Source organism: Phasianus colchicus, chromosome 4 (assembly GCF_987193195.1).
Source record: "Phasianus colchicus chromosome 4, bPhaCol1.hap1.1, whole genome shotgun sequence".
In the NCBI taxonomy this organism is placed as follows: domain Eukaryota; kingdom Metazoa; phylum Chordata; class Aves; order Galliformes; family Phasianidae; genus Phasianus; species Phasianus colchicus.
This window is the reverse complement of record NC_143439.1, coordinates 18,480,720-18,506,610: the sequence shown is the minus strand read 5'-3', so window position 1 is coordinate 18,506,610 and position 25,891 is coordinate 18,480,720. Positions and strand designations below refer to the sequence as shown.

The 25,891-nt window shown below is 39.3% G+C and overlaps 1 protein-coding gene across 3 annotated transcripts in view; it reads right to left on the bottom strand.

Moving 5' to 3' along the window:
• GRID2 (glutamate ionotropic receptor delta type subunit 2) overlaps positions 1-25,891 on the bottom strand; it is a 690,114-nt gene that overhangs the window by 64,525 nt on the left and 599,698 nt on the right. For all 3 annotated transcript variants that reach the window (XM_090138802.1, XM_090138803.1, XM_090138804.1), the window contains one exon: positions 21,426-21,621. In XM_090138802.1, the coding sequence (XP_089994928.1) occupies positions 21,426-21,621 (196 nt within the window). The remainder of the gene's footprint in view (positions 1-21,425; positions 21,622-25,891) is intronic.

Genomic DNA, 25,891 nt, shown 5'->3' with positions numbered 1-25,891 from the left:
AGCTAATATACATAATGTGGATATTGCGCTCTGTAATGGGAAAAGGCAAAGATAAAATTTGTGGTAGGAGCTTAAATCTATATTTCTGTGCTACCAGATGCTGCCAAATAGCTAGATGGCATCCACAATGAAGGTTTTTAAAGCAGAGGGGAATGGAGACACTTTGATCTCCATAATCCTCCTGCAAGAGGCCAATGAAGTTGCTGTTTATTAGGCTGAAGCAAAGGACAGATCTTCTGCCTTCAGAGGAATTCCAGCTCGCTATTTTGTTTTCCTTCAGGAACAAAGATTTCAAGTCTTACAGATCACAAAGGAAACAAAACTGGATAATCTCTCCCAGATCCCAGAGAAATAAAATCTCATATTACAGTTTTGTAGAACAAGATTAAACCCACTAATTTAGAATCCTCTTCAAATTAAACCATCTGTAGTTCCTACGTTGGAGCTCCTCATCCCATACTCTCTCACAGTACAGCATCTGCGGCTGACCTACATAATCTGAGTACAGTGCAGTCATGTGGTCAGAGAGGAATAAAACAAACCTGTTAGCTCTGTGGTTACAGGATGGCTGTTGTATTCCCATTGTGATAGTAGAGTATAGAATTTCATCTATATATAAAACTAATTAAATAGCAATAATTAAAAAAACCCCTTGGGATGTCATTTTGCAGGCTCCATAGAAAGATGTTTAAATTCAGTGGCCACTGTTTGACAAACACTGAAAATTATTCTTTTCACTTCAAACAGGAAAGTGCCGAATCATTTCTAAAAGAATTATTGAGCTTAGCAGCCAGGAGTGAACAGCAGCAGGAAATGAACAAAATGAACCTCCGGGGAGCCTCAGGGAAGAAAGAAGAGGTTAGAAATCCCAACCTCATCTCCTCTTCTGCATGAGATTTATCTTTCATTACATTGGCATCTCAGTTTCAATGGCACAGCTATTTGCTCCAGATAAAAGTTCATCAAGAGAAGCATTGCTTCCAAGAGAAGTTGCCACCAACTACTCGAGAAAAGCTTCACAATCGCATGTACTTTTGTTAGACCTAGAATAATTCACCTGGAGTTGGAAGCATTGCTGAGGCACGAGAGCACTGTGATGAGAGGGAGCTTACTAAAGTGACTTCTTTTTGTGTTAGACAGCTTTTCCCCGTGCTCAATGCAGTCACCTTTTGCCTCTGCAATTAAATGCACCTGAAAGTTAATAACTGGAGCAAAACAGAGTGGAGGGCAAAGGTACAGTTTCTGAGAGCAGTTGGAGAATGGAGTCAAATCTTGCCCAGGTAATCACAGCAGAACACTAGAAAGGCAGCTGGTTGCACTGGTCACTGACATGAAGCTGAACCACAGGTTCATTACAGCTGCTGGTAATTTCAGATGGAAGAGAAACAGGGAAAAAACACAAAATAAAGAACCAGCCAGGCAGGCCTTTCAAAGATAAGGAATCTATTTTCAAAGATAAGGAATCTATTTCTTTTGTTACCACCTTCTCATTTACTTCATGACAAATCATTTATGAGCATTACTGGAGACTATTTTAAGCGTATCACCATTGAAGTTCTTTAGCAGAAATGCTAAGTCAGCACCTGAAACAGCAATTAAGCACCTGTTGGGAAGGCAGGGCCAGCCCAGTGGAGCTCAGGTGCATGCAGTGGCAGAGCCAGGATCCACCCCTTCCCACACAGGGTTTCTTGCTGGAGATCCCTGCATACCTGAAGTCTTCTGAAGGTAAGTAGTTTCTTATCCCTTATTTCTTTGCCCACAGCATTTGCATTTGAGCAAATCCGCACTTGCTGCAGCTCGGGATCTTGCTACTCTGCTGTTATTGCGCTTTCCATCGCACAACAAGGTCATATGCAGAAATGCTATGAAAACATTTCAGGTCACTTAAATACTTAGACCTTTGGAAGCCAAGTGGCAGGTCTCATTAATGGGACAAGCTTACTAAAGTGACTTCTTTTTGATACATTCATATTTTTGGGGCAGCTAATCTACAATGAAAGAACACTTATCTGTGTACACTCCCACATTTTAAACCTCTTCATTTAGGTGAAAAAGTAGAATTCTGTGGGTTAGAGTATAAAAAAAAAGATAGGCATAGATGAATTTAGAGAAACAGCATCTCTCTTCAAATTAATTCAGTCCCGTACAATGCTAGCTTTTGTCCCACGCTTGGTTCTGCTATGCTTTAGAATGGAAGCAGAATCCATGTAACTGCAATTCTTTGACATTATTTCTTATTCAAAGAAATACTTATTCAGTGCCAACCGCAAAGTAAAAAACACACAAAAGAAATTACTCATCAACACCATTCTTATCTGAAAAAGTACTTAAAGCACGATAAAGTTCTCTGCAAAACCACCCATATTACTGAAAAATCCTGCAGTGAATGCTCACTTGAGGAAAAAAAGTTTCTTTTTAGAAACTTATTTTAAAGAATCTGACATAACCTTTAGGTTTTTGCATTACTTGTAAAGAGCTCTCCCATATTCAGAGTGGTAGTAGGATTTGAGACAGTCCTTGAGTCACACAAGGTAATTTCCGACCTATCTTGTTTTCTAAACCATCTTACCCTTCCCTTTCTGACAGGTTTCCTGATGCCAGCCCACTATGCCAACACCAGCTTGTCAGCTCTTTAGAGAATGCCTCCAAGTGCATTTTAGTCCTCACAAAAGATACTCTGAACCTACAGGAAAGAAAAGTAGACAAATCTAAGCTAAAGTTTTCATTTTCTTTTGCATACCAGGACCCATAGGCAGCAGAAGGAGCTGCAGGAGGACGAGCAGTGAAGCATCAAAACGATTACAGCCTGTGCCTGAAAGCGTATGCAACTTTGCTCATCTCTGAGCAGTCACCTCTTGTTATCCAAGGCTACAGCACTGTGCACAAAGTGCAGGACACAGACTCCCATTGTATCTGTCTCTAATTCATCCTGACCTGCCCCTACATGATAGGTGAGACACCAAATCAGAATTTACCTCAGACAGAACTGAAAAAAAATAATCACTCATTCCCTTACTCTACTGGAGGATTCATTCAGGATAGATATTTTTAAAGAATGATTTATAATCCCTTCACTGTCCTGAAAGCACAATCAACAAAAATTCCCAGACAATACACCTGGCACAAATTCAGAGAGTTAAGCACTGATGAAAATGATAAATAGAGCTGGACAGAAAAGTTTTTTTTTTCCTTTTTTTTTTTTTTTCCCCCCCCCACAAGAATTTCAAAGATCTGGAGTTACAGGGAAATACTGAAAAATTTCAGATGGAAAATAAAATATGCCCCAGTGGGGACTTGTTTATTTGAAAGATTTGATTCCAAACTGACTTATTTTCCTTGCGATGGAGCAACATTTCAAAAGAAGAAAACATTTTGATCAAAACTTGTAAGTTTAGCAAGAAAATATCCTACAAGGGGATGCTGCCAATTCTAGAGCTTCTGGAAGCAAGAATAATGATGTTTTGTAAAAAAGACAATCTTGTAATTCCAGTTATTGTAACATTCCAATGCAAAACAAACAAAAATGACAGCTCTAGTTCACTTGATCTATGTTCACAGGCATCTTTAAAAAAATCTAAACATATAAATAAGATCAGTAATATAATAAGTAATTGTATTTCCTGCTTCACTCTAGATTTTGCGTAGGAAGACCTAGTTGCCATGATGACCAGAGCTTACATTGTGCCCAAACCTTGCAAATTCAAACTCAGACAATCTGTTCTGAAATCTTATCAGATCACAAGTGAGAGGAATTAAATTAAATGTAATGCAATTAGTCAACCAGTCTTTCTTGTTTTCTTCATTTGAGCTTGATACGTATAATGTGTGCCCTTAGTGTGCTTTTAAAATATACAATACCACTGAGTTAAATCCTAATAGTTTTTCCTACTGCAGTAAAAAAAAGCCATCTTCAATCAGTGAGAAAAGTGGACTGAAAATATTAAAGGAATGGAAAAAAGTGATGGTACAGGAATTTTCAATTTGAATTGCTATGATACACTGCAACAAGATGATTTGCCCTCTTAGAATGAAGAAGCACTTCGTATAATAATAGGAACATAAAATGAGATTTCTTTGGTATATGCAGGCTGACTATTGTTGCAAATCAGGGTTCTGTATGTGTAAACATGGAGAGCAAAGCGCCCAGCTAGTCTTGGTCACTGGTATGTATCTTTCTTAAGTGCATTAGATAGTTTCTTGACCAGGTCTATTGTATTGGCATACTTTTCTTTCCTTTGGTACTCATTTCTAAATGGAAAGCAAGAATATTCATCTTCACTTTTGAGCAAAATATTAGAGAGTGGTCCACAGCTTCTCAAAAATTGGTGCTGAATTCTTGCCCAAATTTTCCAGAGAAGCAACCATGTACATACATGTTGCGCAGCCACAGTGTATAGGGGGATGGCAGGGTCTGCACACATACTGCACAACTGTTTGTCTGGGTATTTGTGCACAGATATATCTCCTTTCTCTGTTCAGTTACATCAACATCATATGCAGCGCAATTGCACACACATGGGTGGTTGTTCTGAAAATATGATCCCTTCAGACGTGAATGGAAGGCATATTTCCTACTGATGAACTTCTACATCAAATCTGATGTAGCATTTGGTTGCTGTCTCATTCACGTTATGTTATGAACAAGTTCAATTCAGAAAATGGATACAAGAAAGCAGAGGGAATATAGCGCTATGGAAACACATCCTCTCATCTTACGGATGACACATAGAAAGATATTTTAGGGTACCTGAAGATGATAAAAACAATATTTTCCTCTTGTCTCTTTTGCCTTATAAGTTATGGTTATTCTTGGTCATTTTTCAAAATATTTAGAGCTCAAACATGCAGGTTCAATGAAAATCTAAAGATCCAGAACAGGTATCTGTGTTTGGAAGATACTGAATGAGTATTTCAGTGGACTTTGTATCTATATGGGCTAGACGATCAGACTGGAATAGGCCTAATGATATTCTAGCTGAACGAACTGAGAAATAAAACAGACCTGTAAAGACATAAAATACAGCAAGAACATAATAAAAATAAAAAAGCTATGGAATGAATATCATATGACACAGATTAAATCAGAACCGCAACCACACAACGTACATAAAACTTGTCACAAGGTGTTAGAAACACCTCACAGCTTACAAGTCTTATTGAGTAATAATAACTAAAATGCTGAAAGTGCTTTTGGATGTCTGCAGAATAAATCATGAAAGGATACAATAGAATTTGACGCTGTATTTATAAAAAAGCATATAAAACACTCCAGGACATAGAAGACTCCACTGGGCCTGGGTTTATTTTTAGAGTAAAGTTCAAAATTGTTTTTTTTTTTTTTCCCCTACATTCAACTATGAATGGATCTGATGTCCCAAGATAGTAAAATAACTCTTGCTCTTTCAAGGTTTACATTATTTAGTTGACCAAGACTGGAATAGTCAAGTCAGCTTTCAAATTGGTAGACACAAATACAAAGCTGTGGTTTGCTACTGAGTCTACTTCTTTCCTTTAAACATTATTTTTATTTTGCAAAAAAGCAATCCGATCTGATAATGCAGGGATACTCTCTACACCAAAGAATGAAGGCACACTCAGATGTACGGTTCTCTAAATTGAGACTATAATTGGCATCTCTGGAAAGAAAAAATACCACCTTGAGTATTTTCCTCAACTTCTGTTATTCCCAAACAAATGCTATATGTTATTTTAGCCAGAATTTCAGTATGAGCTCTTTTGAATTAGTTTCATATATTTCTACTTTGATTCCCTCCCATCACCTCATATCATATTCAATTTTTTTGTTTCCCTGCTCTGTGTTCCATCTGCTGCTCACTTCATTACATCCAAAAGCATTTAATATTCAAGCTAATCAAGAATAAGATGCTGTTTAAAGAAAACCATCTCCCTCATTTAGCTTTTAGCACAACTATAGCATAAGCCCAGACACTCAGTTTAATAATAGCATCATCTGAAGGACTAAAAGCATTTTGCAGACATTCATTTACTTATGCTCACATTTCCTTGTGCAAGAAATTATTCCTGCCTTTATTGTTACTTGCTTAATGCACACCAATATTATTTTTCTAGACTATGCTATGAACTGCAACATTTAAACATTTTCCTTAGCAATATTTGGGTCTCCAAGAGAGATTTATATAATAATATGCATGTAAAGGCAGCACTTGGGCAAAATTTTAACACCTGAAGCCAAAATTTTGATTGTTAAAAACTGTGGCTCATAAGCATCTTTTTTTTTTTTTATGTCAAATTCTACTATTTGAACAAGCACTAGATGCCTGTTTCTCCTCTACTGAATGAAGCCCCTTGAACGTGGTGGTGGGGTACCAGCACCCATTGAGAAGCCCAACTCAGCATTCTCCTCAACACATACATAAATTGGGAGTGCTGGCATGCATGAAACAAAATTTATAGGGTTTCAAATTTGGATCTGTCATCATCTTCCAACTTCTTGCAGTGTAGGAAGTTGGCCCACACTATCTCTCCATACTGCAGGACACAGATGATTTTTTCCAGTGTTTTACACAGATGACAAATTCAGTCTGATTTGGACCAAAGCATGCTGTAGTACCTTGGATCAAGCACAGGAAGGCTGTCCCAGCCATCCATCTCTTATACAAGGAAATACCCATGAACTGCAGCCAGAACTGGGGAAAGATTGATAGTTGATGATTGATGTTGAGGTTTCTAGGAAATTTTTATCAAGGTTAGGGACAGGACTTGAGAAAAATCACAGAATGGCTTGGGTTGGAAGGGACTTCAAATATCAGCCAGCTTCAGCCCATCTGCTGTGGGCAGGTTTGCCACCCACCAGATTAGGCTGCCCAGGGCCCTATTCAACCTGGTCTTGAGCACATCCAGGGATGGAGCAAGGTCACATCCTAGATTTGTTTACTCACAAGTTGAGAATTCTTGCTAGAAACTTCTTATAGGGGAATACCATCCTGGACTTAGAGTGATACAACAACCAGAGTTTCTGCTCTGTTACTGATACTCCAATGAGAACCCCTTGGTACTTACATACTTGTATAGTACCAGCTGCTAGTCCATTATCATTATTTTTTATTTATTTATTTATTTTTACAGACACACTGCATTTTCCACATGCCTTGCTGCATTCTGTTATTTATACCCCTCCATGTGTTATATTCAGGAGGGAATGGGGTCTGCTTTGTTTGATTAAATACTAATTCTGCAAACAACTGCCACAAACACCAATCAGCCTCTGTGCAGCAGGAGATCTTTGGAGTCAGGAATGGTAAACAGCTCTCTCTCATCACTGTGATCCCAGCACAGGAGTTGTGCTGTCTGTCTGGATCAGGCATTTTATGCAAACTGATAGGAGAATGAAAAGTGATTACAGCCTGGTTAAAAGGCTTCTTAAAACACTCCACGTATCACTTGAATCTTCTCCTCTTATATCTTAGCTATTAAAAAGACACTGAATTACTGCCAATCACATCTTCAAACCAGACAACTGCCACCTAACTCAAATACAGAGTTGCCTGCTGGCAATTTAACTGGAGAGAAAAAAAATGGTAAAAACAGTGGAAAAAAATCATCACTCTTTAGTCCAAAGAAAGATTCTGCTCATTTAATGGAAGATTCCTAGCTTCATTTTCAGTTTAAGACAGCCAGTTTACAAACCTGGCATACCTTCCTCAATGCCATGCTGTTACTTGTAAATTTTTAACTTGCTGGCAGAAAAGTTCAGCCCATCTACATTTCCCCCAAAAACTACTCAAAAAAGAAATGTCTCCTCAGCTGCTTGAATCAGGTCAGACAGAGACAGTAGAAGGAGGCACCTTAATATAGGGTGGAGAGAAGAAACACACTGGTTTTCTAAGGATTTTGTTGCTTATGAATGGTGCCAGGCTAACATCAGAGAATGAAGTCTTCTTCCATTTGCTTTTGTTATTGCCTATCTCATTGTACTGACATGCTCATCTTGAAGGTCTGAGGGATCTTGTTTTCTCTCTCTCTCTCCACCCATTTGATCCTCTGCCCGTCCACCAGTGCTTCTCCGTTGCTGTCTCCAACCAGGTACAACCTGAAGAGCTGGAAGTAATGTGGATGCTTTAAGAGCCCCTCTGCACACTCCCAAAGGAGCTCAGATAGATGATGGCAGGATGGGCATCCCCAGTAACATCCTTCTGGGTCACTCCCAGTCCCACCCACAGCTGCAGCACTCATACAGTCCCAGTTTTCTTGAGAACATTTTCAGAGCCCCTGCACAGATGTTAGAAAGGAAAACTGCATGAAATCTTTGGCTATGATGGATGTTATTTGAAACTCCCTGAAATATTTACTGGGAGCTGAAGCGGTGTGTTTGCATTTCACATCATCCCAGAGGAGGCATATGGAATAAGGCTGGAGAGCAACAAAACCCCCAGGAGCCACTGCTCATGTCCCAGCCTAGAGCTCAACACAGCCTGACAGCCTCGCTGCTGCAGACCGCATGCTCCTGCAGATGTCCTTTAGAGATACAACCCCCTGCCACTGAAACACCAAATGTTATCTTCACAAGTATGATTTAAACCCACAGAAGCTAATCACATGGTTGGCAATCCACTCTGTAGGACACTGTGCAACATTCACTCAGTCTGAACCCTTAAATCTGAAATGTCTTCTCTCCACACTCCCCACTTAAGTGCAAAACAAACTTATTTTCCTCACAGGAAATTGATATATTCCTACAAAATAGAACTTCACTAGAAAATTTCCAGCTCTCTCTAATTTGATGATTTAGGACACTGTTAGAAAGCAGTGAGAAGCAGAGTTTGCATAGCTTTCATACTCTCCCAGACCAGATGTTTTAAGACTGGTCCTTAGAGATCACTCTGGCTCTACTACCTGTAATTATGCTTAAATGCACACAGTTATTTGGAAACATAAACCTGGAGTTTGTAAACACGGGCAACATTTTTGGGAATACTCAGATAAAATGTTGAATTCCTGTTTATACTTGAAAAAATTAAGACCTTTCTACGATGTATTTCACAAGATGGTATCTTAAACAACACTGGAGTTCTTGCTCTTTTTTTTTTTTTTTTGAGATTAGGATGACTTTAAGAGAAATCTGATTTATTTAAAACTTCTGATAGTTAAACACTTGGTTCTTACATACGGTAGAGACTGGAATCATAAAATGGTTTGGGTTGGAAAGGACATTTTAGACGATCTAGTTGCAAACCCCCTGCTATAGGCAGGGACATCTCCCATAGACCAGATTGCTCAAAGCCCCATCCAGCCTGGCCTTGAATGCTTCCAGGGAGAGGCATCCACAGCATCCCTGGGCAACCTGTTCCAGTATCTCACCACGCTCACAATGAAGAATTTCTTCCTGATTTCTAATTTAAATCTAAAATAATTAAAATACCTTCTCCTCATTCTGTCTCTACCTGCCCTTCTAAAAAGTCTCTCCCCAGCCTTCCTGTAGGCCCCCTTCAGATACTGAAAGGCCCCTATAAGGTCCCCCCAGAGCCTTCTCCAGGCTGAATAGCCTCAGCTCTCTCAGTCTCTTCTCATAGGGAAGGTGCTCCTAGACAAGGCTGATTTTGCTAAGTATGCTATTAGAGCCTTTCAGTTTCCAGTTTAATTTTCCTGCACTATCCTTACTATTTTACTAGCATTTCATTGCCTACAAACTTGCTTATTAAATGTATTGACTTATCTAAGGATGTTACTCTAAAAAATTGTTATCAGAGAAGCTACAGAAACTCCTTGAGCTCTCTTCTTTTGCTTTTCTATTACAGCTGTAAGACTATTAGAATTGAAAAATTCTGATTGATTTCATAAGGGACTATTAAATGTCTTACAAAATTTGCTATAAATGTACTCTATGCAATTAGCTGATCTCTGGAATAGATTTTTTTTTGTTTGCTTTTGTTGGGTAACAAGTTATTTCACAGAAGTGATATAAATCTGCTAGGTCAAGTTCTTTTATAAGCAATTGCTATAGCAGCTCCACAAATATCAACCAAGGTCTCTCTGCTACCTCTTAGACTTCTCTCACCATTTCTGCTTTGCAGCCTCGTTGTCCAAGACATGCTTTAGAGCTGAAATGTGCTTTATACATCCCATTCTCATTGCTTCTATTCATAGCTTTTTCTCTGCTGCACATATCCTTTAAACAACCTTACATTCAAACCAATCGTTTGCATTTGCTAATGCAACAAAATGCATTTCTGTTTTATTAAAATATGTTAATACATTAAAAAAAAATAACATAAAATAGTTAATACGATAGCTGGAAACATTTAAGCAAGAAAGTGAATATATTACCAAGTTCTGTGCCTGAAGCAAGCCTGCTCTCCTGTCTTGATCTACTGATCATTAGTCAGAGCCTGCATTTCCCTCGATCTGAGTGTGATATGTCCCCAGTGCAGCCCACCATACTGTGAGCCTGAAGCTGGCTTCAAAGTGACAGCCAGAGTTTTGGAAAGCTTTGTTGGATGGTGAACTGAAAGTCTCAAAATTCATTGCAGAGATAAACAGCAAGACAGTGTGAAGGGATGGGGATAGCAAAGGAGTTGTGTGACTGCATACAGAGATGTGAGTTGGGGAAAAGAAGAAAGGCTCTGAGAGCTGGGAAAGAGTTGGAAGAGCTGGAATCTAGACAAAAGGCATAGGGAGTCAAAAATCAGAAAAAAAGGAAAGGCAAGAGGGAAGGAACAAAGTCAAGAAAATTCAAAAGAAAATGAACGAGTTGAAATTGCTGGAGTCTGTGTAGTTCCCTCACACCCTTGGTATGGTGGTACTACTCATCTCCACAAACCTGGAAATATTACAGAACCTCTACAGGAGAAGCACTAAGTTAATGGAGATAAAATGGAGAAATAAGAGCTCACAGAAGCAGAATAAGAGGCACTTAACACCTTTCATGTCTCCTGTAGCTACATGAGAGCCCTCTAGACAACCAACTAGTCTTCTCTATCAGGCACTTTGTAGGATTTTTCTCTTAGGATAACAAGATTCCAAAAGAATGGATAAGGGCACAGCCATGCCTCTCTACCATGGAGAGGGAGGCAAGACCCAGAGACAGTGCAACAAGGAGCAGTGGCTCTTGCTTTGCATGAGCAAGGAAAGGAGGCGCCAGCAACGGAAGAAATACAACCCATTTTTCTATTTCCTCTAGAAGCAGTAATATTTAATGGATATTTTCCACTGATTATTTTGAAAAAGGGCTACAGAACCGGGTCTGGAAACAAAAGAAAATATGTAGTTGGTTAAATTGCCCAACTGCAATTATTTTTGTCACCTTCCCAGCAAACATAGCAAAATGGTTACAAGAAGTTATCTGGATTAAGCACCAGAGAAGTCCTCAGAAACTATATTTTACTCAGACCAAACTTTGCTTCCTCAAAGGTTGCACAGAAAGAGCACACATTTGAGAGGCAAGACTGGAAAAGAGTATTCTTAGGAACTTGTAATGTCCATGAGGAGTCTCTCTTGCTTAATAAAAAGCTATCTCATAGGCCTAAAGGATTACAGGACTTGTGATGTCACATTCGTTCCAATTCCCACTAGATCAAGTCAATGACCACTTGCCAAAGAGGAATGACATGCAAGCAGCACATTCAGTTTCTGAAAACAATAGATGCTAATGCAACAGAGCCACGAGAGCTGAGCTCAAAGTCACCCTGCAGTAATACAGCCTGAGATAATGTACTGCTACTCAAAAATCCCAACACAAGTTGCAGACACACTGCACTAATAGCATCCCAGCAGAGCCTGCTTATCCCTCCATGGCTTTTGGTCACACAGTTTTTTAGAAAGACTAAGTCATAGATGGAAGACTCTGGGAAGTATTGCGTATAGTTTTAGTAATAGCATGAGAAGTAAATCTCTTGGAAAAAACAGTGGAAGTTTATAATCTAGAAAAAAAAAAAATCACCCTGCATCATATTTATATGTTTTACTGTCAGATGCCATGTCAGGACAAAAGTCACTCCAACAACAATACCAAAATGACACCCAAACAAAATTGCCTTCAGAACATTTCTACCCCAGAGGGTTTCTCCCTCAAAGCCTTCCCAGGCTTTGCAGCTGATAAACAGAAACGAGAACATCATCTTGTTTTGCTTTTAATTGAAAGAATAACAAATATATCTACAAAGACATCTCATGTTCTGCACACTTCACCAAAGCCTATATTTCATTCACAAGATGCTTTGTAACAGCACCCATGAGAGATGTTTCTCTTTTAGACCTCTCCTCTGCTACCACATAACAAATACAGCCATCACATAAGGAACGCTCAGAAAACTTTTCCCCTTACGGAGTATGACAAGAGCATCGCTCTGTTAGACCCAAACATGCTCAACTACAATTGCTTTCTTAGGGGTAACTAAAGTAGGGATACTTTCATCATCTGTATCTGTTTAAGTCACTCTTTCTCCCAAGCCCCCTCTATAAAACAGCGTGGCCACCTGAGAGAACTTCAGCAGAAGAAATATGTTAGGAATAAAATTTCATTATTCTACCATCTCTCATGATCTGCTTCCATAACCACAGATAAACCTTAAAGTTATTTCCTAATTGTCAGATTTTTTACCCCCTTTCCCTTCCAAGATTTCCCACTCCCTAAACCCCCCCGCTTCAGAACAGGGCTTAGCATTTCTGCCATTAATTACTTGTCAGTGCAGACGCAATCAACACCCACACTGCAGAGTTAGTCAGCAATTTGGAGTCTCTCATATATGGTGGTATAGCAATTAGACAGATCAATATGATAGAAAAAGATGTTACAACAAAGTATGATAACGGAAGGACCAGCACAATAGAAAGGTGGTATAAAGGAAGGAAAGAAGATTTCTCACCCATATCAGAAGACTCCAGGTTTGTAGGGGAAAGCTTCACCAAGGAGAGATCTCAAGAAAGAGATCCTTCCCAAGTGGCAGTCAGACCTTAAATGGGGTCTGGGAAGGTGCAGCCGGGCTCCACTCCTTCTGGTCACACAGCTGAATTGCCTTCACCTGTGCTCCCATAGCTGACCGGGTCTTTTCCACAGGTGCTCAATCAGTGGTTCAGGCCATGACTCAGCAGTTCCCATACAGGTGGTCAGGATTACAGAGCTTAGATAGGACACAGAAACATTTCCACAGAGCTGACCTACCATCAGGACAGGGATGCACTCCAGGACTTACTTTCTTAGCATCATTCTAATTAGTTCACTTTTAAACACAAGAAACCTCACCTGAGATCTCCACCAACAAACCTTTGTCAGTGGAGATGAAGGTTCCTCTCTCGTCTGTCATGTGGAAAGATGACTACAGGGTTAGAAATAGCCTAAGGTGAAGTGAACTTGATGTCTGACCATTAGGATGAAGTGTGGGAACCCCTCCCATCTCGTGTCCAGCCCTCAGAAAACAGTCAGCTATTCTGTTTACAGCGGAAAAAATCTGATCTCAGTTCTCTGCAGAATGGTAGCCTACAACAGTCAAGCAAAATTAGTTCCATGGGGTATATTTTACCATTTCTTATTTTCTTTGTTTTTTTTTTTTGTTTTGTTTTTATTGCCTTTTCTAGCTGCAAAACATGATTTTATTGTGATAGGTACTGTACAAAATAAGCCACCAAGAAAAATAGCTTCCCAGCCTAGACATTCCCAGCCATTCTCTAGAGAAGGAAATTGTCTGTCTACAATAGTTAGGAATGAAAGCTGGGCACTTAAATTAGGCCCCCAAAGTTACATGCAGTGGGGATATTGTTGTAGCCATGACAGTTTGATGATCTAAGTGAAGCAAAGTTTTAAGAGAAAAGTAAAGAGAAGAAGGGATATAACAGGGTGGGATACCTAAATAACCTGGCCTTCAAAGCCTTGTCTGAGAACAAGGAGAAAACTTTGAGATTATTAAAATGTCTCTGAAATGCAATTATAAGTGAGATAATCAAAGAGAAAAACATAGCTAGCAACAAAGAAGCTGTACAAATATGAGAAAATAAGGACTGTTTGCTCAGTGAAAACATTTTTCCTCCCCCTTCTTTTCTTATTACTGTACCTGACTGATAGAAACTTTAGCTCCTGTGCTCATCTTTTGAAGTTAGGCTATGCCTTTTCCTTGAGTCTTCTTCTCTGGAGATGTTCAAAACCTGTCTGGACACCCACCTGTACAACCTGGTCTAGGAAGCCTGCTTTGGAAGAGGGATTGGACTAGATGATCTCTTGACGCCCCTTCCAGCCCCTACGATTGATAAAGGTGCAAAAGTCAGAGAAAGACAGATTGTTTTCTGAGAAACACCCTTCCTCTGTGTACAATCAATGAATGTATAGATGTTATAATTATGAAATATAGCAGAGTTTGACTAAGCAGTTATTATACCAAAAGAGAACAAATAGAATGCTTACCCATATCCTGGGCTCACTATGCAACTCCAGAGGAGGGGATCTCCAGAAGAGATCCTTCATTACTGGTAGTCAGCTCTTAAATGATCTAGGAGAAATGGAGCCAGGCTCCACCCCTTCTGGCAGCACAGGTGAATTGCCTTTACCTGTGCTCTCAGAGCTGACTCATTGCTCGCCTCAGGTGATCAATCAGAGGTTCAGGCTGTGATTCAGCAGTTCCCATACAGTCTGGTAATGGGTGTGTTCATGAAATTGGCTTATTGTGGGTTATAGTCATTCCTCAGTTACATCATATCTATAATGGTATTTAGATCACTACAGCATTAAATACCTCTCTTCTTATTTGACAGTTATAAAGTAAGCTAAATGAAGGGAAAGAGCAGAGAGTAACAACAAAACAGAGTGGCTCAGTGGATAGGCCGTGGTCATAGTACACTAGAAACCTAGTTGTCAAGGCTTTTCTTACTGCAATAATAAAGGAGAACACAAAGCTATTTAGAGTAGATGACTGCCTGGAGGGAAAACTTCTCAATTGGAGAATGCAGAAATATGGTTAAAAGAGAAAGGAGTTGCACTCTTGCACTGGAAACTCACACTAATAATTTTTCAATTCAGAAATAAGAAAACTATACGCGGAGTGCCAGCTGATTGTGAGGGGCCTTGAAAGCCAATACAGACACCCTCTTTTTTGTTTTGTTTTGGATGGCGGGGTTGGGAAGTGTGAGTGCAAGAGCATTTTCAGTAGAACTAAACACAGGAAGAGTGTTTCGTAAAGTTCAGAGAAAACTGCTAAAAATTGCTATATTCAAGAACTAGAGGTTGTATGGCTAAATCACAGACATGTTATGGAGGGTAAACTGGCAAAACTTACACACATTTGGATACAAAAATTAAGAGATAAACTGATAATGACTGACATCAGAATATAAACCTGGGCAAGAAAAAGCCACAAGAAAGAAAATGGAAAGTAAAACCAGATGGAAGATGTAAAGCTAGCTACTATAGGATTTATTTACGTTGAATTAGAGCGAGACACGCGTGAAAGACATTAGAGCAAAGCACACGTGTTTAATTTCAGATACAAAGAGGTCAGTTTCAAACAGGAGAAGCAGAACTGCAAGGTTTTGGAGTTACTAGCTGAATTTCTTTTGACTTGAGAATCCCCAGGGATGAGTTACAGAGAGAAAATACTATGGTCTCAGGAATAGCATGGCCCACGGAAACTGAACAGACCTGAAATATTCTCCAAAGTAACAGAGGACTAAGAGGGAGAGCAAGCAAAGACAGTCATGGATGGGAGAATGGCCTGTCACCACAGCAGGATGCCACTTAGTGACATCTAAAACTGCTAAAAGGACTGGCAGGGGTTTGCAGATTGAACTTTAAACAGAAGTCATTAGTAACTCGGATGGAATTGTGGTGAGAGCACAATGTGGAAAGTACATTTGGGAGCACACAGGATGAAACATAAGGTGAACTAAGATCAAGTTTTCAGGAAATTTTAGAGATAAAAGGAATACAGCACTCACTGGCATGGTTGTTGGATGAATACATGTGTGCAGATCTATTTTTTGATATGCAGACTGACTCAAATTTTGTCTTAAATTGTGAATGGAATAAAGCCAAATTGCATAAAATAAGAACTTCCACAGGTATTCTACTCCAGATAAAAATCACTCTAGAAAGTCCAAGTTAGATCAAACTTTGGAATATGTTTTGGAATATTCATGAGGTAGAGGAAGCCTTTTGCTGAGCCCACCTTAAATACTGAGAAAATGAAGCAACGAGAAGTTTTACATTTCACTTCTGAAACTAAATCCAGAATCTTCCTTGTGCTCTGTTAACCGTCACAGCTAAGTTATTAAACATCCCAAACACCCTGATCTCAGGCTAGTTCAGGTATCTAACAGCTTTTTGATAACGCCTGAAGGTAAGATCATACTACACTTCCAGTGCTTTCTGGCCACATATTTAGTAATCTGCATTTTTTCCACTGTTTGTGTAAGCACTAGATATAAGAGCGAAGATACACAGGATTGCAGAAGAAAATCTTTCTCCAGGCTGGTTGTTCTTTAGGCTCAAGCAAGTTGTGATAAGCCTTTTAGAAACGTGCTTTGCAAGGAAATATAATCCACTCTCACCTTAAGCTGACACATTGACAAACTATGGTACTTTGAACATTACAGTGCCAGAGGATCATGCATTCGTCCTGTCATTATTAACAGCACATCAATGGTAAATTGGGCTCAGACTTGGAGTCAAGACTTGCTTTCCAGGAAAAGGCTGCAATACCACAAATAAGACAGAGACAGACCATCTGTGAAAACTTAAAGCAAGGATGGCAGGTGAGTTTGGTACTCCTAAGCACCTGTCAGCTCCAAACCATAGACCATAAAGGAAAAGGCAATTGCAAAATAAATAAATTGCACCCTCAGCTGAGGGACTGAAACATCAGTGTCTTAAGGATACTCCAGATTATTACTGGTGCAGAAGCAACAGAACATCTCATCTGTCCAAGAAGCATCACTTCCAGAGGCAGAGAGAAACCAGTGTATGGATTGATAATTAGTTTCCTAACCAAAAACTTTGCAATGCAGCTGATCCCTTTGGAGAGAAGACATACAGGAGATTGGAGTGCAGTACCAGCATTTTTATGTGCTCTTGCCTTTTTCATTTCCTATTCCTTCCACTATAGAGCCACAGTACAGGTTCAATATCTGAAAAGTCTGCTTGGTTATCTCCTGTTTTTGATGTTCTTTTACTGGCTAGCTGCATTTTCAGAGATGTCCATAACAAAGATGTATGGACTTGAAAATATTAACTAGGTATCTCCATAATATGATGAGTGTATCTGCTACCAGAACGACAATTTCAATGGCAAGTTGGTAAATAAATCAGATTAATTACCTAGTTGAGGAGTTTTCTGCCCCATCAACAGATGCCATTACTGTTGCAAAGGAAGAATAACAATGTCCAGTCATTGATAATTTGTTCTAGCACAGATATGGAAATCATTATTACTCATTTCTTCCCCAGAAAAATCACCTCAGCAAAGCTTTGTTATGGCTTATTCATAAGTAGTTTAAACAATAATATTATTACCGTTAAGAATTCTCAGGAATGCAAAACTGTCATCTGGGGAAAATGAAAATCCTCAGCAATTGTTCGCATGTTTCCAATACAGGTAAAATGACAAGAAAATGAAAATGTCAAGACTAAATTTCTTTTGATATTGTGATCAGTTTTAGGGAGAAATATGAATGCACTGGAATTGAGAGAGTAAAATCAGTTTCTTGTACTGCACCATCCAAAAAACATTAATTCTCCTGGCAGTCATCCTCAAGTTTCCTACAAGCTAAATATTTTGCACACAGAGTTAAACAGACTGAGGATACAAATGCATTTTGATTCTGCCTATGCAGCCTGGGAAAGGAATTTTCCACTTTGTACTGCTGAGAAAAACGGAGATGCTGTAGGCTACAGTGTCTCGTTCAGAGGAATGAGGTGGGTAGGATAGGGCATTAGGCACTATTATACTCTAGGGAAGAAAGAGCAGGGGCACAATGGAAGCACTTCATTATATTTTAAATGGGAACAGTTCCAAGGATAGGAAAGCCTGTGGTGCTTGTAAAGGATTAAGCAGGGTAATGTGCTTTTTAAGAAGACATAAAGAGGTATGTAATGTGATATGTTTAAGCCTAAATGATTTTCTTGGAGTCCTCAATGAATGTTTAAGCAGGCATGACTTAGGGCTTGGTAAATCCCCTCTGAATAAATAACTTCCCTGAAAATACAGATTCCTTTCACGGAATAGGATGTATATTTCATAACCTATGCAAAAAAGGGAAATCAATTTGAGATACTCAAAATACTTAGGAATAATAAAGGAAAAAAAAAAAAAAGACGACAAAAGTGACTGTTTTCTGGAACAATCCAAGCGTATACAGGAATACAGATAACTCTCCAACTGTTTTGATTTGACAAAGCGGGAGGACCAACAGCTGAATGCTTCCCTTGCTCTGATATAGATCTTAAACTGTTTTTTGTTGTCCTTTCAGAAAGGAAGAGACAATAACCTATAGAAATTAGAAAAGTGCCTGTACTGTTCAGGCTTTCTCCTGTTTCAGGTATTTAAAACTGCTGTCCTTTCAAGGTAAATCCAGCCAGCTGCTAACAGGACCTGATGTACATGCGTAAACTGCTGTTCACATGGGTGCTCAGTGATGTGTATGCATTTGATTTATGAGAAGAACAGAAGCAATATATATCAAACATCAGAAATTTAAAATAGCACAATTTTCCCATCCTTTCTCTTCTTCCCTGCCTTACCCTCACACCAGGATAAACAAGTCAATGCTGCAGACATTCCGTTGCAAAATGGGATTATGTAATCACTGTCATTTGGCTACAACTTGCTCTCACTTGCATGGGCTTCTCCATGAAGTCTCTGGTCCAGCAAATGCACCATCCTGCTGAGCAAGGGATAATACGCCGAATACATCAGCATTTGATCTCCCTCCTCCCATTTAAAGATACATTCTACTGCTACTTTCCTCCAAATATTTGAAGAACAGAAGTGAGACAAAACAGTGGGATTTTAAGATATAATAAAAATGCTTGGTTTAGCCTTTTCAATATCCTGATGCTTGACTGTCTAAACCTGTAATCTTGTGATGGGTACTTGCAAACTCTGTTCACCTCAGAGACAGGGCAGCAGGGCCCAGACATCCCACTGTTATGCGATGCTTTCACATTGGTTAACAAAGCACAAAGGGACACCCAGTGGTTCATTTTGTCCAGAACTATAATCTGGTTGTGTTAGTGGCCCCGGTGCAGCCTGTTAAATTCATTCAAGGCTCCGAAGAGCATTACGAAGCATGCATATAGGCAGAGGGGACCCACCATTTCCTTCCTGTAAAATGTTGTCTTTCAAGCTATTCCACAGATCATAGTCCCTGCCTTTTATCAATTATCTTTTGTGAAGGATACCACCCGTAAGGCTGGTCAAGCACTGGAACAGGCTTCCTAGGGAGACGGTTGATGCCCCATGCCTGACAGCATTCGAGAGTCATTTGTATAATGCCTTCAGTAACACACTTTAACTGTTGGTTAGCCCTGAAGAGGATGGGTAGTTACACTTGGTAATCTTTGAAAGTCCCTTTAAACAGAACTGTTCCATTCCATTCTACTCTAATTTCCCATGCCTAAGAATAGCTTTTATCACCACATTCATCTTCCAGCTGAGGGAGAGCTATCTCAAATGATTCCTGAAAGGGACAGCTTCAGTGGTATTTCTTGTGTTTGCTTGTAAATGAATAGAACTTTCTTCCTGAGCAATCCAAATGTGATCTCCCAAAAGCTTTCATGTGAACAGCAGTTGGCGGATAACCTTTATCTCTGTTCTTCCTGTAAGGGAAAAGGAGGAGAGAAACTGCACACGCATAGGTGGATATGTATATTCTTTGGAATCAAGCCCTTAGGTATTTTAAAATTGGAGTGTGTCTGGCTTGCTCACATACTGCAGCTTGGTAGTTTGACGTCACTTGCAAGTGCTTATTCCTGGGAAGCAGAAACATGGGAACCCAACAAAACCTAGGCAGTTTTGATGGTGCAGGTTTTAAGACAGCAACTGCCATCTTTCCAGGAATTAGAAATCAAAGATTATAATCCAGAATTACTTTCCAGTATGGCACATCTGTTGTTTTTCCAGGTAAAAGCAATTTGTCAACACACTGCTGACTGTATTGAGTGCTATGCTTAGTGTGCTCTGGTTTTTGATTCTCCTGAACCCCTCAGTATAATTTGGGAAGGAAACAGGAGGTTTTTATAATACAAAAGGCAAACCCTATCTTTATCAGTTCTTTGCTAACTGAGTTAAAAAAAAAAAAAAAAAAGCAATTTTATCCAGCCAACAATTTTCACATTGTCATCTTTTTTTTTCTTGTTTTCTCAGCTTATGCCTTTTTCTAAAGGAGTTTCAAAAGCACAGCTCCCCATTCAGTTGTACCATTTTGTCCTTCACACCAGAAAATATGATACCAGTTATACATAGTGAACTACTGATTGTTAAAACTCCACAAACCACCTTTGTTCCTTTGTGGTTCCTTTACTACCAAGAGATAAAGAGTGTTTTAATCATTCCTTTGAACATAGCCTTTTCTTTTGAGTGTTTGTGTTGGGTGTCAAAACACAGAAATTACACATTGCCCTGGCAAATGTATTCCAGCAGAAATGAAATACAGGCTTTGCTCCTGTTTTTAGAAGTCTTTAAACCAAATTTTAGATAAAGTACAACTTCATGAATATTTGCCCTGAATAATCATCACATTTTCAAATTTAAAATGAAATCTGCAAAACACAGTATTTGACAAGTTTGATTTTAAAACTTAAGGGGAAGACATAGTGGTACAGATAAAGTTTATACTTTGTCACCCATTGACCAGTATTCACTTGCACTGACCTGCTTCATGGATACTACTTATAAATGCCGTAACTGTTAATCGAAAGCAAGGGAGGGAAACATTACATTCACCAATGTTCCTGTAAAAATTGACTCAAATTACGTTCCCTCAGTTAAAAGCATTCTAAAAGATCGTTGATCATTTTGTGCTACCTTCCTCTCTTGAAACATGTGTGATTCAGACTTAACAGAAAGACAAGGTTTTCAGTGTTGGGAGCCTACAGAAGTAAGTTAATCAGTGTCTTGTACCAAAAGCGCTTTGAACTTTGTACAGTACATTGCCATGCATCTTCTGGCATTAGCAGTCCAGTGATCCTATACTCATTTTGCATCCTGAAAAATGCTTTCATCTCTCATACCTATAAATCCTTTTCAGAGTGAACACTCTAGGTACTTACATTTTAAAACGTAGTTGAAAACAAGTCACCTCACTGAGAAATCCTCTATGCTGATACAATGGGCTTGCAAAAATTGGTACAGGACATAATCATTATCTGGGTGCCAATGCATCCCTGACAGTTAAAAGCAACAACTAAGCAAATCTGGTGTTTACAAGTGAGTCTCCAAAGGAAAGGAAAAAGCATGTCACAACAATACCTTTTGAATGCCTGCAGTTGACTCCAAGACGTTGTTCTCCGAACCGTTACTTCTGTTAATCATCCGCCACATTTGGGAATACATGCTGTCCCTCTCAAAAGGATTCATCCCTTTCACTCGAACATGTTCATAGACTGCAGAGTCCAAGACAGTGCCATAAGGAATATCTGTCTGCCTTGAGAGATCCTGGAGAGACCTTAATTGTTGGTAAAGAAAAGAGACATAGGAGACTTAAAGCTGCATTTTCAATAGAAAGATACTGCAGGCAAGAAAAAGGCAGTGTATAAAAAGATGGCTATCAAGTTTCTTTCTTTCTTTCTTTCTTTTTTTTAAATTTAATTGATTTTTTTTTTTTTTTTAAGACGACCGGAGTCTGAAAATTTTTGTGGTTTAAAATACAAGGAGGAATATGAAATGAAAGGAAGGAGTGGAAAAAATGAAAATGAGTGAAAAGATAACAACAATAAAAGGGGCAAAGGGGAGAAAGAAGTGTTGCAGTCCCTCCAGCCACATGAAGCAGATTAACTGTGTTAAATTCTCTAAATGGCCACACTCACCAAAACCAGCTATCTGAGCTACCAGTTTATGTGGCAAAGAGGAGCTTTTTGGTGCAATTCCTGTGCTGAACAATGCACCCGCCACACAGCAGATTGCATCCTGTACAATTTTCAGCAATGAAATGATTTCTCCTACGGTATCATGAAATGCCTCTGTATTGTGGTTCACGTTACTCTGATAGATTTGCTCTACTTTACATATTATGTAGTTTTGTTCCCTACAAACAGAAAAATATTAACCAGTTTAGGAGTTTCTAAAGAACCTCAAATACAGCTTTGTCAACCCTGCTTTGCCCTTAAAATATATATATATATCTTTACAGTCTTTTAAGTCTTCTTACCTCCTGGCCTTTATTTTTCTGTCCTACAGAATTACTCTGCCATACCTTGGTTTCTTAAATGGCATTCATTAAAGTTTCAAAATACCTACTGCAATACATTTAGTGCCTAAAATCCATTATAGCTTTCCTGGTACAAATTAACTTTGTATAAACTGCACAAATCTAATGGATGACACTTAAGGACAAGTCAAGGATCTTAAAGCAGGTTATAGCAAATTGTAAAAGCTCTTTGCAGCTGCAGAAAATGTAAAGTCAATGGTAGGAAATTCATTAAAATCCAAGATGCATTTTTGAAACAAGTACATTTAGAGGCTAGAAAAAGGATATTGCATAGGAGAAAAAATAGGAATTCTTAAATTCCTATTTCGTGTCCCAGAAAGGACACCAAAGACAGCACATCTTGAAGGATATGTACATTACTGAGCACAACAGAAAGGAAGAAAAGAAGGAAGAAATCAATAGAGCCCAGTGGCAAGGTTTTAGAGGTTCACTGAGTCAAAGAGAAATCCTTCGAAATTCAGATATATAGGCAAAGAAAAACACTGAACAAGAGCTAAATTCTAAGTAGATAACATATAGCAAATATTAGAGAGGGATAAATTAAAAAATTAAAAATGTATTTAAAAATCCAAAATCCTCTCCTCTATCTCCAACAAGAGGGCATTCCTCTTCAAGAATACAAGCAACAGGAAAACCATAAAGAATCAGTACACATACAGGATTATCAAGTGGGATCAAAGGAGCCATGAGATGAGGCTTTTACTGAACCTGAATATATTGGTCTCTTACTACATAATTGAGATTTGCCCTTTTCTGGGAAGAAAAACAGAAAAATGGAAGACTACAGTAGACTAAGGTGTCAGGAGACTCCTAAATTATTTGCTAGCAGACAAATTTACCCATAAAGAAAATGCTAGACGAATAGATAAAAACAAAACAAAAAAAATCCTCAAACTTGTGTATCAGTCCAGTGTCTTGGTCAATATAATTCCCCAAATTCCTAACACTCTGTGAGTGTGCTCCACTATGTACCTTGTAGAACATGGAAGTCAAGGAGAGACTGATGGCAATGAATTTTGTTATTTGGTAAACTTCAGAACGTTGATGGAAGATTACATTCTCAAATATTCTAGATTCCTAAGTTCTCAACATTGCTCTTAGTTGAATGGACAAATACAGAGGAGGATGAGCTGAATTCGGTGCTTAAACTATGCCTATGCATGCTCTTCGGCCAACCACTTGGACCCTCGGATTCAAGAAGAGCATTTCATTCAGCAGGGTAAAAGCAGTTACTGATGCAGACCGCAGTGCAACCCGATTAACAGTGGGATTTCTGTGCACACATGTATAAACACGGTTTAATGTGAAAAGGGAAAAATGAAAAGAGAAAAACACAAATTTACTTAAGGCTTAAAGTGTCCTTGTTAAAATTCTTCTACTTTTAAACGTATTAGTGGCTAATTTGTAATTGAAAAGTAAAAAATAAAATCAAGTCTAGACAGAAATATGTATGAGTTCTGAAAGATTAATTATGAATGTTAGAGAAAATATGAAACCCCATTACGCGAAAGGAAAGCAATAAAGATTTTTAAAAGACTCTGGTCATGATCAAAGGGATTACAAAAGTAAGCAACTGAGTAAGATGTTAAATTTAGCTCTAATAAATACACTGAAATAATGCTTGATAAAATTTAAAGATAGTTATTAAGTAGGTTTCTTCAGGGAAAAGAACATTCATCTTAAAAATTACTAGAAAAAAAAAAACAAAAGATTTTAAAAGGTCTTCATCAGACAATATAAAGAAGGGGGAATGAACAGGTAAGAAAGAAGGAATTTAGGTAGGGATTGCTTGGGAGCACTTGACAGAAGTCCATGGGACCTGAACGGCTTCATGAAGTGCACTGAGAGAGCAGACCTTATTTCTTGCAAGACTGCTCACTATCACCTTCAAAATGCAATTGAGACTAGGGAGATTCATCCCCCTCATCTTGGAAAAAGGACATAACCAGACCGTCCTCAAAAAATGATCAAAAGTGTGATTTAGGGAACTAACGCTGCTCAGCCTTGATTCAATTTCCAACCAATAACATGGAGTGAGCTCTCGAAGCACATTTCTGAGCATATGCAGGAGAAAAAGCTGACAGAACAGGCAGCACAAATTTACTAAGGCTTACTCAGGCTTGACCAACTGGATTGCCCTCTCCTTTAATAAAGTGACTGAGTTTGTGGACAAGAGCAGAACAATGGCTGCAATTTACCTTAAGTTTAGCCAGCATTCAGTACTGTCTCCCAAGATATCCTTATATCTGATTTATGTTATTAGGCCTGCCAATGTGGAAAACCAAATGGCTGAAGGTACAAAGCTAGGAGGAGTGGCTGACACACCAAAAGGCTGTGCTCCCATTCAGTGAGACCCAGAGGTTGGGTGGAGAGGAACCTTAGGAGGTTCCACAAGGGCAAATGTAGAGTCTCACACCTAGGGAGGAATAATTGCATGCATCAGTACAGGTTAGGGGCTGATGTGCTGGAAAGGAGCTCTGCAGAGAAGGACCTAGTTGTCTAGGTGACAAACTGGCTGGCCATGAGCCAGCAGTGTGCTCCTGTGGCCAAGAAGGACAATCAGTGCTATTCTGGGATTCACTAAAAGAATCGTGGCCAGCAGCAGGATGAGGGAGGTTATCCTCCCCCTCTACTGTACCCTGGTAAGGCTGTATCTGGAATACCATGTAAAGTACGAGGCTCCTCAGTTCAAGAAATACAAGCAGTTTCTAAGAGAGATGCCAGTGCCGGGGTGACAGAGATGATGAGAGGCCTGGAGAATCTCCCTTATGAGGAATGGCTGTAAGATCTGAGACTGTCCAGCCTACTCCACCATCTAAAGGGTGGGTGTCATATGGATGGGGCCGGACTCTTTTCAGTGGTATCTTTCAGTGACAGGACAAGGGGACACAGTACATTCTGTATGAACACGAGGAAAAACTTATTTTGAGGGTGACAGAGCACTGAATTAGGCTGCTCAGAGAGGCTGTGGAGTCTCTGGAGATACTCAGGACCCATCTGGATGCTTTCCTGCACAACCTACTTTAGTAGGGAACCTGCATTAGCAGGGGGATTGGGGCCATTCAAGGCCTTACAAGTCAGTGATTCTGTGAGTTCCTGATTGGATGATCATGCTCAAAAAGTAGTGGTTAGCGGGTGGTATCACACCTGGAATCCAGTGACAAGTATCACAAGTATAAGGGAATACATATCTATCAATATCCTGGAAGAGATGAGGAAGCACCCTGTTATCAGGTTGTAGGCAACATGACATAGGCACCTCAAGGACAAAGCCTCCATTCAGATGAACCTAGAAAAACTGGAGGAAGAGGCAAACAGGAACACTGTGAAATTCAGCAAGAAATGCAAAGCCCTGAACTGTGCTAGGAATAATGTTCTGCAACAACCCACTCTGGGACCTGGCTGTCTGGGCAACAGCTCTGCAAAAAGGCATTCCAGTAGACAGAAGCATGCCTTGCTGAGAAATACTTAGTTTCACCATTACACAAAGCATTGTGTAAAAAGAAGG